At 35.6% G+C, this 15,953-nt stretch overlaps 2 protein-coding genes across 2 annotated transcripts; one reads left to right on the forward strand and one right to left on the reverse strand.

The window, feature by feature from the left end:
• Positions 1-1,288: 1,288 nt before the first annotated feature.
• LOC7467484 (uncharacterized) lies at positions 1,289-5,324 on the reverse strand. The gene is made up of 7 exons (XM_002312492.4): positions 4,996-5,324; positions 4,638-4,755; positions 4,273-4,361; positions 4,089-4,135; positions 3,871-3,959; positions 3,252-3,385; positions 1,289-2,745 (listed from the first exon to the last, which is right to left on the reverse strand). Exons 1-7 carry the CDS (start codon positions 5,110-5,112, stop codon positions 2,050-2,052), a joined length of 1,290 nt encoding a protein of 429 aa, XP_002312528.4. The 5' UTR covers positions 5,113-5,324; the 3' UTR covers positions 1,289-2,049.
• Positions 5,325-11,548: 6,224 nt separating this feature from the next.
• On the forward strand, positions 11,549-12,859 carry LOC18101551 (uncharacterized). Its single transcript, XM_024606752.2, has 2 exons — positions 11,549-11,822; positions 12,275-12,859. The coding sequence occupies exons 1-2, from the start codon at positions 11,564-11,566 to the stop codon at positions 12,388-12,390; spliced, it is 375 nt and encodes a 124-aa protein (XP_024462520.1). The 5' UTR covers positions 11,549-11,563; the 3' UTR covers positions 12,391-12,859.
• Positions 12,860-15,953: the final 3,094 nt, after the last annotated feature.

Raw genomic sequence — 15,953 nt, forward strand, 5'->3', positions numbered from 1 at the left:
GCCAGGACGCAGCTGACAAATGGTTTCGAGACCACATACTTATGTTCACATAGGTGTTCGGTTCCGATATATTTTTGTTGGCAATAACGCAATTCCTGGTGTTGTTCAATCCGTTGTACAACCAGCAATTGGTAACCTCTACAATTCAGTAAGGAAGACGGCGGTTGGGGATAAAGTTCGAGGGAGCTCCTCTCCTCCCTCAGCTGGTCAATTTGCAAATGGGGCGGACAAAATTATGAATAACCTCACCGTTATATGTACAGTATAGGGTCCCCTTTATTGATCAACGTCTACCCTTGCTGTGTCCTCGTCTCGGAGCCGCAACATATTTCATTAGACTATGCCTTATTTCAGTCCTAACGGATGGGCTTTAGTTTTCTCTTACTGGGCTCGATTTTTCCATGCACTCTGATCTCCTAGGCCTGCCACTCATTTCATTGATATATGGGGCATAGGCCGCGGCAGTCACCGGTGACTTTCCTATCACCGCAAATAACCCACATCTACTAAACTACGAATGGAACCCAATAGCCCTTCGAGATGACATTGTTATTAGCATTTCTTTGATTTTAGTAAATTCTAAATATTTTCTTTCTCTAAAAGAAAAGGACGGAAGTGGAAAAATGTCATTGACATATAATATGTAAACCCCACACTTCCTTCATCTCCTTATAGTGCTAGGGCACCACACGCAACAAGAAGTAATATACATGGCAGAAAGACACCTCCCAACCCCCCGCGCGCACACAGAAAAGAAGGAAACAATGAGATGAGAAAAGGCAAAGGAAAGCTATATACGACTGGCCGAATCTCACATGGGATAGGACCAAGACACTGATCATAATAATTCCCATCTGAGAAATAAATCCCGTCCACTTGATGATGATGATGTTGTGCTAAATTCTTTTTTACTTTGTCTTCTTTGTAAATGCATCATAAAGTCAGAAACAAAATCCCACATATACCAGAGGTGTAAGGATGCTAAAATCTCTGGTTTATCCTTCACACTATGCCTCGGTGAAACCCTGAGAAAACAAACGAAAGGGACACTTTGAAATCCCGGAACAGACAACGAATAAACTCCAAATACAACACTGCCTCTGAACACACTGCCTCCAATTTGTCCACATTGAACCTAATCTCAAGCTTAAGAACAGGACCGAATTCGGGAGTAGTGAAGTTAAATTAGAGTCCAAATACAAAGACTACAAGTCTCTCTCTAACGTCACTTCGAAGTAAAGAGAACCCTTGATACCTCAACGACATATAGTAGATGACAAACTCCATATCCCAAAACATAACATGTATATTTGCCAAATTTAAGTTCAATTCCCAATACACGCGCTGTTACTTCTGTTTACATGAAACGGAAGCTCCATTTTGACTTCTCAAACAGCAAAACACGACACATATTCCTACCACCAACTCTGCCATCGTTGAAACCGATCATAATACAAACTGGATAACTATTACAAAATTACAAGTAGAAGAACGCATGATGAAAGTTCTAAACAAAGTCCAACCCAAAAACAATCCCTTGATTCTCCACAAAACTTCGCAAAATAAAAAAAAATATATTATACATATAAGTTTTGAATTTAACTTGACAGACTTTTTTCAACGCTTACGTGGTTTCTTGGTACAATATATATATTTCTATCTTCTGCGCTTGCTAGACTTCACCATCTAGACATATGATTTCCAATGCAAAAATGTTCACCGTTTCAACCACGCAGCCTCCTTCCCATGCCTAACCATCCCAGAACCCAAGACTTTGTGATGTATAGAATTTGCTGGCGAGGTCAAAGAGATGAGCTCAAGATTAGAGATGGTGCACAGGATTTGATATCCCACCTCGCACGTCGTCTCTCCTTTTTACTTGGGTCAATCAATGCGCCATAATTAACTTAGAAAAAAATAATTCATCAAATTATTTGTACTAGTGTCATTTTCCATTGACATTTCGACACATTAGTTAAATGCAAGAGCAGCAGGTGGGAGGAGGCCTGTGTACTCTCTCTTTCTTCTTGTTTTTCTTTTTTCTGGGTGTTAGAACCGTTGAGATACTGAGACGTGGCGCCGTCTGATGTGAGGGGAGACAATGGATATTAGTCCACCAAGTGGGGGCCGCATTTTTGACCTATAAATCATCTCATCGTACGGCCTTCTATAAAACTTAAAAAACGGTACGAACGATTCTCGAGACCTCTCTGCCTTACTGACGTGGCACTCCTTCTTGAAAAACAAGGCAGGTGATTGGAGGAACGAGGGGCGTGGGGTCCGCGGGAGAGAGATCTTGATAGGGTCACCTTCGGTGACACGCTGTGGCAAAGGGGTTGATGGGAACAGACTTTTCCTGGTTGGCCTGGTGTAGCTGCAACCGTTGATGCTGCCACGTGGGGCTCTGGCAACTGGTGATGCAAAAGAGTAGGACCTAGCGTTGAGGGGAGAGACTAGGGCAGGGCCTAGATGAGAGAGGCTGGTTGGTCCTACTTTAGATGACGACGTGTCGGTCAAAGATAAGTGCCAAGGCTTGAGCGAGTCAAAATGGTGGGACACGGTGAAGGAAAATCTGGATGAAGAGCATGATCCAATCTTGGCCGTTGAGTTGATAGAGGAAGGATCAAATCGGAGGGAGGAGGCACGTGGGTAGGAGGAGAAGTCATTGAACTCCAGTGATTCTTCGAAGTCTAGTGAGGATACCACCACCGTGGCCGTTGATAGCTCAACAAATGGACGGACACCCTGCAACCATGAAACTACATAGTCAACACTTGTGGAAAATTAAAGAGGTCGCTCTTTGACAAAACTCGTTGCACCTAATTCCAAGTCCCTATTTTCAAATTCACATTGCAATATCATTTGGCACAAAATAAAGTAAGTAAATGTCACAAATTCCTAATTAACTATAACAACGATATCTAACTTACTCCATTTTAAAGAAAAAACTGTATGACATTTTCTTTTCCGACGCAAATAAAGTATAGTTTTTAGCGTGCCAGCTTCACAGTATAAATTATAGTTTCAATGGTCATTTTTTAGCGTCCCAGCTCCACGGTATAAAAAACAGTGTGGAACCAAGCTAGTGGACAACTTGGAAAGGGCTGCAGATTTGACTTGAGCTTTGGTGGCCCATGTAACTAGAAAGGCAGAACACCAAGTTGGTCGAACAGCTACAACTACTTCCAGGTCCAGCAGGTTAAAGTTAAACACCCACACTCCAGACTTTTACAAGTTTTTTGAATTTTTACCTTCCATAAACAAGAGAAGAGAGAAGGTGGGTCGATTACGAAAGCCTTGTAAAGCCTGCCTGGGTAGTACTCAGCCACGATTTTCAGCGTTCCAAGCAATAAATTCATAAAAGCCGATGCTGACCTGAAAAAGCCTGTACATTTGCAATTAAATAACCAGTGCACACCCATCATGAACATTCGGAAAAGGAAATGTGGATTGTGAATTATGAGTAGTATCAACTATTAAAGCCTGTGCATTGTAGGGAATTATATTTAATAATTGTGCTGGCATTTCGCAATGCGAAAAAGGGGAATGCTGTTGCAATCTGTGTGAGGATCAATGCTTTTAAGGAATTCTAGGAGAGTATACAAGCTTCAATTCCTGATAATACCCCTACATAATCTGACCACTAAGGCAACCGTGAATGTGACACTTGAGGGGCACCCCGGACATCGTCTGAAAATATCTCACATCTCAGGCGGTTCTCCGACGTCTCAGAGTGCCCGTGGTCTCCTAGATTAGCTTAGCTAGCCTGCTTTACCAGTGTGCAACTCTAACAAAAGTGCCTCCTCAATTTTCAAATCCTGGTCGATCAGAAAACACTCAAAAAATCCAAAGCTTGATACTACTACTTACTTGCGTCGAAGAGGAGAACAAATTGTTCAGCGTTTTTAGGCATGGTCCCTATTGCCACCTCCAGTGTAAACACCAGCAACCGAGCGAACCTGATTATATATATATATCACAAGAGAAATAAATTAGTTTTTTTTTTTTTGAAAAAAAAACAGATAAATTAAATGAGCAAAATAAAATTTACTCCACAGCAAAATAAATAAATAAAAGGATACACTCACAGTTTTTGTGAATGGAGCTTTTGGTAATCTTGTTTAATACGAAAAATCTACAAGAAACATGTAAAAGTAAAAAAAGAGAGAGGTTATTTCCAATTAATTTGTGTAAGCTTATTCACTCTTGACATTCTTTCTTGAAGAGAAAAAAAAGTTAATAAAGGGAGGGAGATAAAGAATTGAAAATCACCATAACAGGTCTGGATTCTTCATCATGACCAGCAACATAAGCAACTCCTTCAGCGAGCTCAGCTGAGAACTCATCTGCTATCAAATTCTCTGTCCATTCAAGACCATATGAATCAGGAAAGAGAAGAGTTTGCAATGACAAAATTTCGATTCTTTATTTTGAAATATAAGATGAATGATTACAGTGATGTTTACTTTAACGCCCAAATATTCAACTAATTAAACTGAGAAAAGCAAGATTCCACGAGCATAACGAAACAAAAAGAAAGAATGGTTGTAAGAAAGAGAGTGGTAGCGAACAAATAGAGAGCAAATTTTTTTGAATGAATAGAAGAATATGGAAAAGAGAAATGGAGGTTATGATACCAGTGCCTGTACTCTCTCTCCAAGAAAGGCAAGCCCTTAAGTGCTTAGCAGCTTTCTTCACACTATCACCTTTTGCTCTTAGAAACCTCTCTACACAAGCATTGTTGCAGAACTTCTCCTGTCAATTAATAGTCACATATCAGAGAGATTCATATATAGTAATCCCTAAAGAGATCGATGAAGACCAAGCACAACAAATGATAAGCCTGTAACAGGAAAATCATGAAACACACTTGCTCGCAGTACTGTAGAAAAAGTTGTAAGTGAAAAGAGTGATAATAACAGAAAGTGAACAGTGTGATAATATATAGCTTAGTTTAAGAGCAGAAAGTGAACAGTGAAAATAACAGAAGCCCACCTGTTTAACAGTGAGTGTAGCTTGTTTTCTTAGAAGCTTGAGAACAGCTTCAACTCTATCATTGTCCCTGTGATCTTTCTGCCGTTGTTGTTGTTGATACTGTTCTTTCTTGCCCATTTCGAGAGAAACAGTGTGAGATCAAAAGAAAACCAATATACCAAACTTCTGCCTCACGCCACCATTAAAAACTTGAACTTGCAGTGAGAGAGGGAGAGAAAGTTGCTTAGGTAGAAGTAGAAACTGGCAACTTTGAATAAAGAGAGTAGGGGACTTAGAGTCTATATATAGCAAACTATAGCTAATAACGCCGTTATAAAATGCAGCATACAGAACCAATAAAGAAATACTTAACAATGTCAAAGATATATATATATATATATAGAAAAAAAGAAAAGAATTATAGTGTTATTTTATTATAATGTCCATTATGATTTTGGTAGTGACCGCAACGGAAAACGTCACCGCCTCCACCCGTTAATGATTTCTTTTCTTCCATCTTTCTCCAGTGTCCTAGCTCTATTTCTTTTAGGACATGCATTTAGTTTCACACTTGCTGCAGTAAAATATCGATTTCTCTTTATCGGGTTCATTAAAGAGTTCATTTATGGAAAATGAACTGCTAGTTTTTTTATAAAAAAAAATGTAAAAGAAAAAATAAAGAAGAAAGCTGCAGTGGGCAGTGGCAGTGGCGCAGTGTAATTAATTAAACTCGAGTACACCGTACTATATTGTTTTCATTATTTTTGGTAATTTTCTTCGCTGCCTATGTAATGATAACCTTCGAAGGAAAAGGATTATGGATAGTGAGATCGAAGGACTCCCGTGAGCGGATATTTCGGGATATATGACGGTAGATTTGCAGTAAACAGTGTTTTTTTTTTTTTGTTGCCTGCTTTGATCTGGTTTATGCATGCTATAGTTTCAGTTGGCACTTGGATGCATGTTTTATTTTGGTCGAGAAATTAATACAGTAGGGGTCGTACGATAATATTGCCACTAGTGGATAATAGAGCAGTTCTTTTCTGCTTATTTTGTTCCTTCCTCGTTTTTGGGTGTTAGAAAAACTAGAAAATTTATTTTTGATGTTTTTAAATTATTTTGATGTAGTAATATTAAAAATATTTTTAAAAAAATAAAAAAATATTATTATAATATATTTCTAAATAAAAAATATTTTAAAAAACAAACACAACCACACTCTTAAACATACAATAATTTTAGCCATTGATGCAAGGCAACAAGATTTTAATTCAAAATAATAGCTGAAATATGACAGCACATGAATTTTAGTTTGATGTGTTTGGAAATATAGTTGAAATCGTGTTTTTATAAAATTTGATTTTTTTTTAAATTAATTTTTTTATATATTTTTAGATCGTTTTAAAAATAATTTTTTTAATAAAAAATATTATTTTAATATATTTTCAAGTAAAAAATATTTTAAATTACAACCGCTATTACACTTTCAAACATTATATTAATTGATGAATAGAAAATTTTAATATGGCTTATTTCTCTAAGAGTTTTATAACTCATTAAATAATATCAAAAACCAACCTAAAAGCTTTAGGAATTCCAAAAAAACAAATTATAAAAATCCTAAACAAATTACAACAAATAAAATCACTGTAAGAAGAATATTTCACTAAAATAATAACAATAGGTAAAAAAAAAGCAAAAAACAATTTCTGAGCAATTGCAGTGTAGAAAATTGAGTCTGCGAGTCATGTTTGCGTCCACGACAGAATTGTACTGTGCAATTAAGATCTTGTTCCTTTTCTGGGTGCAAGAAATGCAAGCTCTCATCATTGCATGTTAAGGTTTCAAAAATACAGGATGTTGTTTGATGTTAGTGAAGGTTTGATGAAGGTCGAAATGGATAAAGATATACATGAACAAATTTGAGATTCTAACAACTAACATGAATCTACCGAGCTATAAGTATGTACTCTCTGTTGTCTGAATGACCAAATTAACACGACGATGCATATATTGAATCCGAATTTTATATGATCCAATGCACATAATTCTACGAGTCAAAACCTTCATATTTGTCCGTAAGTAGCTAAAGATTGACGAAGCAATGCCTAATTCCGTTGTTGTTACGGCGTGGACCTTTGTTTCCTACATCTTGCCACGAGAGTCAAGACAAAGCACTAAATTCCGAATATTCTCCACGTGTCGGTCTCTTTACTTGATATAACTAGAAAGATTTTATTAACGGCAGTGTTTGTTTATGAAGTTGTATCGTGGTTTAAATATTTTTTAAAATATTTTTAGTTTATTTTAATGAGTTGGTGTTAAAAATAAATAAAAAATTAATTTAATATTAAAAAAGACCATCTTTATCGAAATTTCAAAAAAGGCTCGGCAAATAGATTATAAATAAAATATGGTAGAATTAGTTAACTTCTTTTATTCGAATTTAATTTGAAGCAGTCGAAACTTTGAAGAGCTTCTAGACTCACAATCATGCCCTTCAAAGTCAAAATGAAAAGACTTGAACCACGACCTTCATGCACAAAACGTCATGGTTTTGTTTGATTTGAGCTAATCCACGCGCCACAGGAGCTTTCGGTTTCCAGTTTCCCGCCGCATTAATGGCTCATTGTATATTTTCTTCCCTTAATCCGCCGTGTCATTTTACGAAAATTCTGCAACAACCACCTGAAACAATAAATGTTTATTTGAATTTATCAGTTTTTATTAATTTGAGTTTTATAAATTTTATAATTATTCAAAATTTATATAATTATTAATTTTAAAATCTAAAAAATTAATCGAAATATATATAAATGGATTTAAACATTTATAATTAAAATAAATAAATAAAAACTCATTTGGTGATGATATTTTGTTAATAAAAAATAAAAAATAATAATTTTGTTATCATTTGTCAAACGATAATTGACTCTCAACACAGCATAAAATAAAAGGCTTGAAGGGAGTGCTGTGTTAGCTAACTTAATCAATGAAAAAATATTATTCATTTCCACCACAAGACTTGCTATGGAAAAGAAAAAAGGAAATTTGAAACTCACACTCTCAAGTAGCGCTTGGATATATGCGATTCCAGTAGAAAAAGGAGACAATTGTCTTAATTGGTTACGCATTTTTAAAGTGTTTTTTTTAAAAAAAAAAACATTAAAATAATATTTTTTATTTTTAAAAAATTATTTCTTACAATATATCAAAATAATATAAAAAAATAAATTTAAATAATTTTTTTTCGGATTTTAACAAAAAATAAATAAATTAAACCATCCAACCAAACACGCTGAAAAACCGAAAAAGGAGGCTTTCGTTGCGGGGCTTAAGATAGATTTTGGGTTGGGATAGCCGAAGCGTAGTTTAGGCTGGTAAATTGGGCTTTCCAATGTAAAGTGTAAGCTTTATCGTGCTAATTACATAAAAAAAATACAAAAGGGTGTATTTAGTGAGAGATTTGTTTCCCTTGTCTCCATTCACGAAAGAGAAAGATTCCACTCCTTACACCTGAGAACCTTCTAGCCTAGCTTCTTGCTCTTCCCATCCTCACAAAGCAAGGACTGCTCATCCTAGTATTATCGGGTTTTTTTTTTTCCAACTAAGTAGGTCTGTGCTTGTGATATGATTTTGTTGCCTTCATGCCCATCCCACGTGGCCCTATTGCCCTAAAGTTGCCTCCTTAATCCTTTTTTTTTCTCCTTTCACCAACCCCTTTGCGTGAGATTTCAAAATTTGAAACTCCGTACCCTCCCTTCAGAGATGTCCCTGACAGCCCCAAATAATACAAAGGTACATGTTTATCATGGTTAAATCAACACCCCTTTTAAATTCAAACGATGTGTTGCACAACAGTGCTTCCCTCTCTGGCTTCTATTCCCTCTTTCTCTGTTCACATGCATGTGCATTTATGCGGTTCCCAAATATATATATATATTAAGAAATAGGATTATAAGAATGGCTTATGGTGAAAAGGGTAACCCTGTTTTTGTTTAAAATAACGCAGTAGATAGGAGAAGGAAAAAAGGCCAATAACCAACGTTACTGGCAGGGCCCTTCCCTCCCTTACCGTGTTTGATTTGGACAGAACTGATAACGGATGGATCGTGTCCGTTTGTACTAGGCCGAATGAAGTGGGAATTTTCAGGGATGAAAGGGATTTGTAATTCTTTCCTACTCTTTTTGTAAATTCTAATTCCATGAACCTTAAACGATATGGACAACTATGAGTCAGGCGACCGGTAACCCATAGCTTGAGATTTCAAAAATTGACTCATCGGGGGTATTTAGAAGTGTGATAATGATGGTTTTTTTAAAGTGTTTTTTGTTTGTAAACAAATCAAAATAATATTATTTATTTTTTAAAAAAATATTTTTAATATCATACATCAAAAAAATTTTTAATAAAAAATATCAAATTACACGAAACTCGTTTTGAACGCAATTCTAAAATGCACAAGATTCTGGAGGATGCGATATCAAGGCAACAAATTAAAGGGCCATAGCTTCGAGTGCCCTTTCGTCTGCATCATTATGCGATATCGATTCTCTTGGATTCGTTGTTGCCTGGTTACATTAATTATACACTCACATGGATTATTACATTGTGGTTAATGCGGTGCCGCTTTGTGCAGTTTGTCCGTGGGCCTTGCAGTCGCCAGAATCCCACCACCATTAAAAACTCTTTTATCATATGTTTGGATCCTTGCACGTTGTATGTATTCTAACTTTATATCTAGTTTTTATTGCTACAAGATATCGATGCAGAGGGCAGGCAATGACGTGGGTTGCAGCTGTCGACACTATCATGGCGCATGACTTCCAGGGAAGAGATCAGATGGAGGAAGAGCAACCAGTCGGGGAATTTGTCCAACATAATTGTGAAATCTACATGCTGATTCCGCATAAATTTCAAAATCGAAATACGACAGTTAAGAATAATTTTAATAATTCAAAATAGAAATGTTCGAATGAGTTTCTTGAATAATGAATCACTAATCATCATTTGATAGGTGGTGTTATGCATGGCACATAAACTGAAATCATTTAACGTTATTATGTTTTTTAAAAGTATTTTTTATATAAAAATATATTAATTTTTTATCATTAACATATCAAAATAATTAAAAAATACTAAAAAAACATGTATTAAAAACACACAAATATAATTACAAAAGCGTCTTCTTACTGCTCACAAAACTAATTTTCGGAAGGGACATTTCGAAATTAACAGCATTACAACAAAATAATTGCTTGGAGTCGGCGCACCTGCCTGATAACCCAGGCCATCATTTGCGGTCTTCTATATTAGGCAAACCTGCACTATGTAAAATAGGCCCATTCCAAAATGTTCTGTATGCTCGGAGGAAAATAAACTGGCCGCCTCAGAATTTCTTATCCCTTGCCTTTATCAAATGTTAAATAATTTATGTTTATATTCGATCTTATATCACACACACAAAAAAAAAACAGAGAGAGAGAGGGGCTAATATTTCTAGTTCCCAGTGTTTCAGATAAAGTGTACGAGGATAAGGCTCTTTTGTTGGCTAGCCCACACTCGATTGCTCAACTTTTACTCGGCTGGGCTTAGGTTAAAAACAACATCCGCGGCCTCAAAGATGGCTTCACCTGGCCTGGCCTACATAACAAAATTATCTTAGTATCTAACGCTCGAAAGAGAAAGAACTACTTGATTTTGGTGCTCCTGGAGAAACTTTCCCAGGGAAATAGTTGGGATATGTACACGGTGTGCCAGCAAATTGGAAGTTGAGCTCATTGTTGTATTTCACAATTGAGGAAATATGTATATGATAATTTAGTTAGCCTTTACAGTCTAATTCTTTATTGATGAAATTCAATTGTAAGCAAATCAAGAAAGAAAATAAAATCCGATCTCTCACTTGGAACTGGAGAGATTAAACAAAGATGATGCAAGAAGAAATAGGTTCTTCAGCATATTTCGCATAAATTTCTTAACTAGAGTAACTGGAAGGGTTAAGAGGGTTTCCACTATCATCGATCTTCAGCATATTTCCACTACGTACCCGATCATTAGTTAATTCCACCTAGAAAGTGACGCAAGAGAGTCTTCATTGTTACAGGCATTGCCTCTCACTCTCATACTTCAAGAACATCAGCTAAGATCGATGATTCAACATTTATCAGTTTTGTACTCTCTGTAGTTCTCTTCTATCTACATTTAACTGATGAGATGTTGAAAGTATCAATTTCATGGACAAAGTTTGGCATTCCTGGTTAACTCGTCTCATAGAAACTCTCTTTAAAGGCGCTCAATGGACAGGTGGAGATACGGGGAGGGACTCTTGTAGAAGACTCTTGAAGGAAGATTGTGCTTACTTGAAACACACATAAGCCCCACAAGACTGTGTGCTATCCAACTTGTTATAAAACAACAGTAAAGACTCCAAAAATATGAGGCTTGAGGCACAAGGAAAGTTAGTGAAAATATGGGGATGTGTATATATACTATATACAAGAGATCAAGAGAGTCTGTGGGAAGTGTACAAAGCACTGCTGATTGGTGAGGTGGCTTCTTCTACTACAAGGGTAAAAGGGTTTGAAAATGACACTGCAACAAGAGCAAAATGTGAAATGCATGATTGGCCGGCAAGGGAATGTAAATGTGTCTGGGCTAGCTACAGTATTGGCCTTAAGTGCACCCCTGTCCAAGCAAACCATACAGTTCTTCTGTCTTATTCCCCTCCCTCCCATTCTCTCACCTGTACATGAGCCACACCCACTTTTCCAAATGGGGTGGCTGCAATCCCTCCTCTCTCCATTGAAGAAGCTGTGGTTTCGTCTACATTCAACTCCAAAGAAAAGTATGTTCTTCGCACCTATAACTGCATTTCCATGCTGTCTTCTCTGTGTGCTAGTTTCTGCACGGTTTTTCTTTGTTATCTTAATTATTGTTCTTAGCTTATTAGAGAATGATCAAGCAACATCCTACCATTGGCACAGGACTTTCTTCATGGCCAATCTGTGTTCAAATTACAGTTTCAGTTCCAATATCCGAGCATCTTTCTCCTGGCATTTTCTTTTCTCTCTTTTCTAATGATTCCATGTGAATTTAAAACCAGTTCTCAAGAAATCCAAACACCCAGATCCAATCTCCTTTTTATGTTTCTATAGAAATCGTTTTGCGAATTCTTTCTGACCTGCCACTATAGACTCCTTCAATTTTATTTTTTTAATTCGCTGCATTTAATCAAACTTCATCCTAAATTTTATAATTACTTCAGTGCAATTTGTTGCATTTTTCTTTTTGTTTCAGGAAGAGGGATATACATTCTGTATGAGGATGTAAAATCCTGCCAATATGAAGATGTGCACGTCCTATGGTCAATACTAGTGGAGTCACAGACACCTTCCTTGCCATCAAAACATTGAAGTCGTATACACCAACAAAAAAAGTTCCCAAGAAACTGAGAGATGTCCACTCATGTACATAAGTATTTATCTTGTTTTATAATCTTTTGAAAGGATTTTTGGTTTTCTAGTTTGTTTCTTGAGTTTCTTGTCATCTGGGATATACATCAGAGCATAGCTTTTCCTCAAAATTCGTGTTCTTTTTCTTTTTTTCTTTAAACTTTATGCAGATGGTTTGCACCAACTCTGAATTAAAAGGCAATGGGTGAAAGAAGGCTCTATTTCTCTTCAATTTGCTCTGTTATTTTTTTCCCCATCAGTTTCCAGCAGTTGGGTGTAGCAGTTTATTTCTTCTTTTCTTATCAACCTGAAGTTGACTCGCGAAAACTATAGAATGGATGGAGTAACCTATATGATGTTCATGTCTTTAATTAATTCTTCCACAAATATTATTAGCTATACGCAATTCCACCGCTGAGATGTTCATTCATTAATTTTGTCTTAAAAATCCACAAGATAGTGGGGGAGACTACTTTATATAAATGTGAATTACACCACATGGCATTTTTAAAATTCAATCGTCATTATATTTTAAATGTAAAATGTGCATATAGCTTTGAATATACTAAAAAGATAACACAGATTAACTATCTTTGTCTAGCAAGTTAGAATGATTGTATTTAAAAGGTGCCTTCCATATTAAGAAAAAAACAAAGATTTGAACTTTGGAGGGAGGAAAGGTCGGTTGTGTGGGTGAGTACCTAATAATTGAAGTTTTTGACATCTTCAGTCCATTTCAGGGAAGCACAAATCCATGATATATAGAGAATATGGCAAGTATTTGAAAACAATTCCAAGCCATTCTGCTGGTCCCGAAATTGGAACTTCTAGGTTGTAGGCATTTATTATTCCTTGAAATGTTATTTCACTCGAGGGAAATTTTAAGCTTAGCGCATTAACAGCACCACATATGTCGCAGAGTGTAGTCAACTATATTTCCCAGCCATGAACATATAGCATCATGCAGAAACGGAAAATTCAGGCAACGTTATCGTAACTTGAAGGAAATGCACAAGTTATTATCATATTGATTATTGACCAGAGGGTCTGTAACAGATTGCACGGGCTCTTCTTGCTAAATATAGTATTTCGAAGCATTTATGACATTCTTAATTATTGGAAACGAGTGCAATTACAAAAAAAAACCTGACAGGTTGGAGGCTGGTGAAACATTGCCATCATTTAGCAAGGAGCCAGACAATCACTTTCTAAGGATATTTTATTCGAAAATATATTAAAATAATATTTTTTATTTTTTAAAAAATATTTTTGATTTCAAAATAATATGTAAACACAAAAAATAATTAATTCAAAGCTAAAAATATTAAAACGTCTAGTTGAAAAATGCAATACGCAATACCAAACGAGATCAAATAACATCTGCCCTGCTCTGCATTTTTCAGTTAAAAGAAAGAAGAAAAATATTACAAGCGAAGCTAAATAAAATGGAACTCTTGCAAGAGTAATAATGAAGGGAAAAGGGGTCAATTATGGATATTTATATTATGGAATTCAGTAAACCTGCAGTGTCAGTGAGCAACCTTCGGACCAGTAAGATGAATCTACTCTCTTGGCCATTTCAAAACAGTATGCAGATTTCTTGGCTAAACACTGGATTATTTTCCCCTGGATAAGTCCAGTTAGGTTACACCACTGCCAACAACATATCCCATATGCAGACATTTTGGCATGGACAGCAAGCCTCAGGAGATATAGGGACAAGTTGAAGAAGTACCAAAGCATGATCATTCTTCAAACAAATACAAAGGAATCTTAATATTTAGAAAAAAAACCCGTAAAACTCACAATCCCTAGAACACCTATTGCCTACCCACCACAGAATTAGTAAAAGAAGAGAGCGTGAAAATCCTCACAAATCTTACGGCATGCAAGTTTCAGATTTCAATTCTTGGAATTATGTTCGATCTTCTTCTCCTTTGCTGCTTTATCAAACTCTCACATTTCACAGTAAGCTTCCAAAGTGTAATTATCTAGTTTAAGCACTGCAGGACTCAGAGGAAGCAATGGCTGAACTGATATGCAGTGGATGACACCAGCGATAAAAGCTGGAGAAATTAAGGGGTAACAAAGGCTGTTAAAGCAAACAATGTGTTACAGGATTTTGAATTATTCTACAATTAACACATTAAATCAAAGTGGAAACTACCATGCTTTTCCTTCAAAGTTTAAACAACGCATAAATCTACCTCTATGATAATCAGATGAATACCAAACAACAAATTCAAAGGGTATAGGGCAAAGAAATCGTCAAGGTTGTCCATTGCACGGTCTCCAATTTGTCTTGTGCTATGTAGTTCAACTCCTGTAAGTGAATTCATTAACAGAGCTTGTCTAACGTGGAACAACACCTTCTCCCTAATACTTAAACTATAAGAAATACCATTTTCATCATGCTTTAATGCTTAAGCCTCTCTCTCTCTCAAGCTACCTCACATGAACCAAAAAACTTACTTCAAAACATTGAAGAATTTTTCAAAATCAATAGAGTAGAGACTTCATATTCAATTAGTCCATATTGAAATCTCCAAAAGAATAGCAACTCTCAAATCCTTTCCCTAGTAACCATGCATTTGTCAAACCCATCTTGCAATTATTTCAGATTTTGAAAGTAAACATGATTCTGAAAGTTAGAAATCCTAGCTTCTTAAAATGAACCTAAACTAAATTCATTGCGATTTCAAGTTCTAATTTATCAGTAAAACATTGACAGGTGCTGCCATCTTGTGAACCTAATGATCAGTCATCGTATCTACATATCTTATGATGCTACGCCATTATTTGATTTTTTATGGTTTGTTTTTGCGTTATAAATTTTATTTATTTTTATGTTTTTGATGTTTTTAGATTACTTTGATGCGCTGATATCAAAAATAATTTTTAAAAAATAAAAAAAATATTATTTTGATACATTTCTGAGTGAAAATCACTTTAAAAAACAACCGCAATCACACTTCCAAACATACTCCAAGAGATATCTTGCACCTTGTGTTTTTAACACTTGCAAATTAAACACAGCTGTGTGGTTTATAGGCATTGTTTATAAAAAAAAGTTATAGCGAAAGGAGAAAAACTAATTATTTTTCTACACTTATAATTAATTCCTAACTGAGAGTATACTACACTAATTACTCAAAATTCTTAATTAGTGGAGATGATAAATTGTTAAAGGGTCCAAATGCAACTTAGTCCTTCAAGAAGACCAATAAACCCATTGCTAAAGAAAAATAACATTTTTCCTACCAATTAACAGAGGATACACACAGTCAGGGTATAAGTATAAGTTCGTTCCAAACTTCCATTCTATTATGGCACAATAAGTTTTCAATTATTGAAGCCATGCTCTGATTATTTAAGGAAATTGAAACAGTACATAGTTCAACAATGACATGAGGAAGTAATGTTCTGGTATGATTGTCTTGCGTTTTTATGGGATACTTGGGAGTGTGATAAATACTTTTTAAAGTATTTTTTATTTAAAGATATATTAAAATAATATTTTTTTA

This window comes from Populus trichocarpa, chromosome 8, assembly GCF_000002775.5.
Source record: "Populus trichocarpa isolate Nisqually-1 chromosome 8, P.trichocarpa_v4.1, whole genome shotgun sequence".
NCBI lineage: Eukaryota > Viridiplantae > Streptophyta > Magnoliopsida > Malpighiales > Salicaceae > Populus > Populus trichocarpa.

Coding starts and splice junctions, on each gene's coding strand:
- LOC18101551 (XM_024606752.2), top strand. CDS start 11,564: ATGACACTGCAACAAGAGCAAAATGTGAAATGCATGATTGGCCGGCAA. Junction 11,823..12,274: donor ACATTCAACTCCAAAGAAAA/GTATGTTCTTCG, acceptor TTTTTGTTTCAG/GAAGAGGGATATACATTCTG.
- LOC7467484 (XM_002312492.4), bottom strand. CDS start 5,112: ATGGGCAAGAAAGAACAGTATCAACAACAACAACGGCAGAAAGATCAC. Junction 3,960..4,088: donor AAGCTCCATTCACAAAAACT/GTGAGTGTATCC, acceptor ATATATAATCAG/GTTCGCTCGGTTGCTGGTGT. Junction 2,746..3,251: donor TCTTCTCTTGTTTATGGAAG/GTAAAAATTCAA, acceptor TCATGGTTGCAG/GGTGTCCGTCCATTTGTTGA.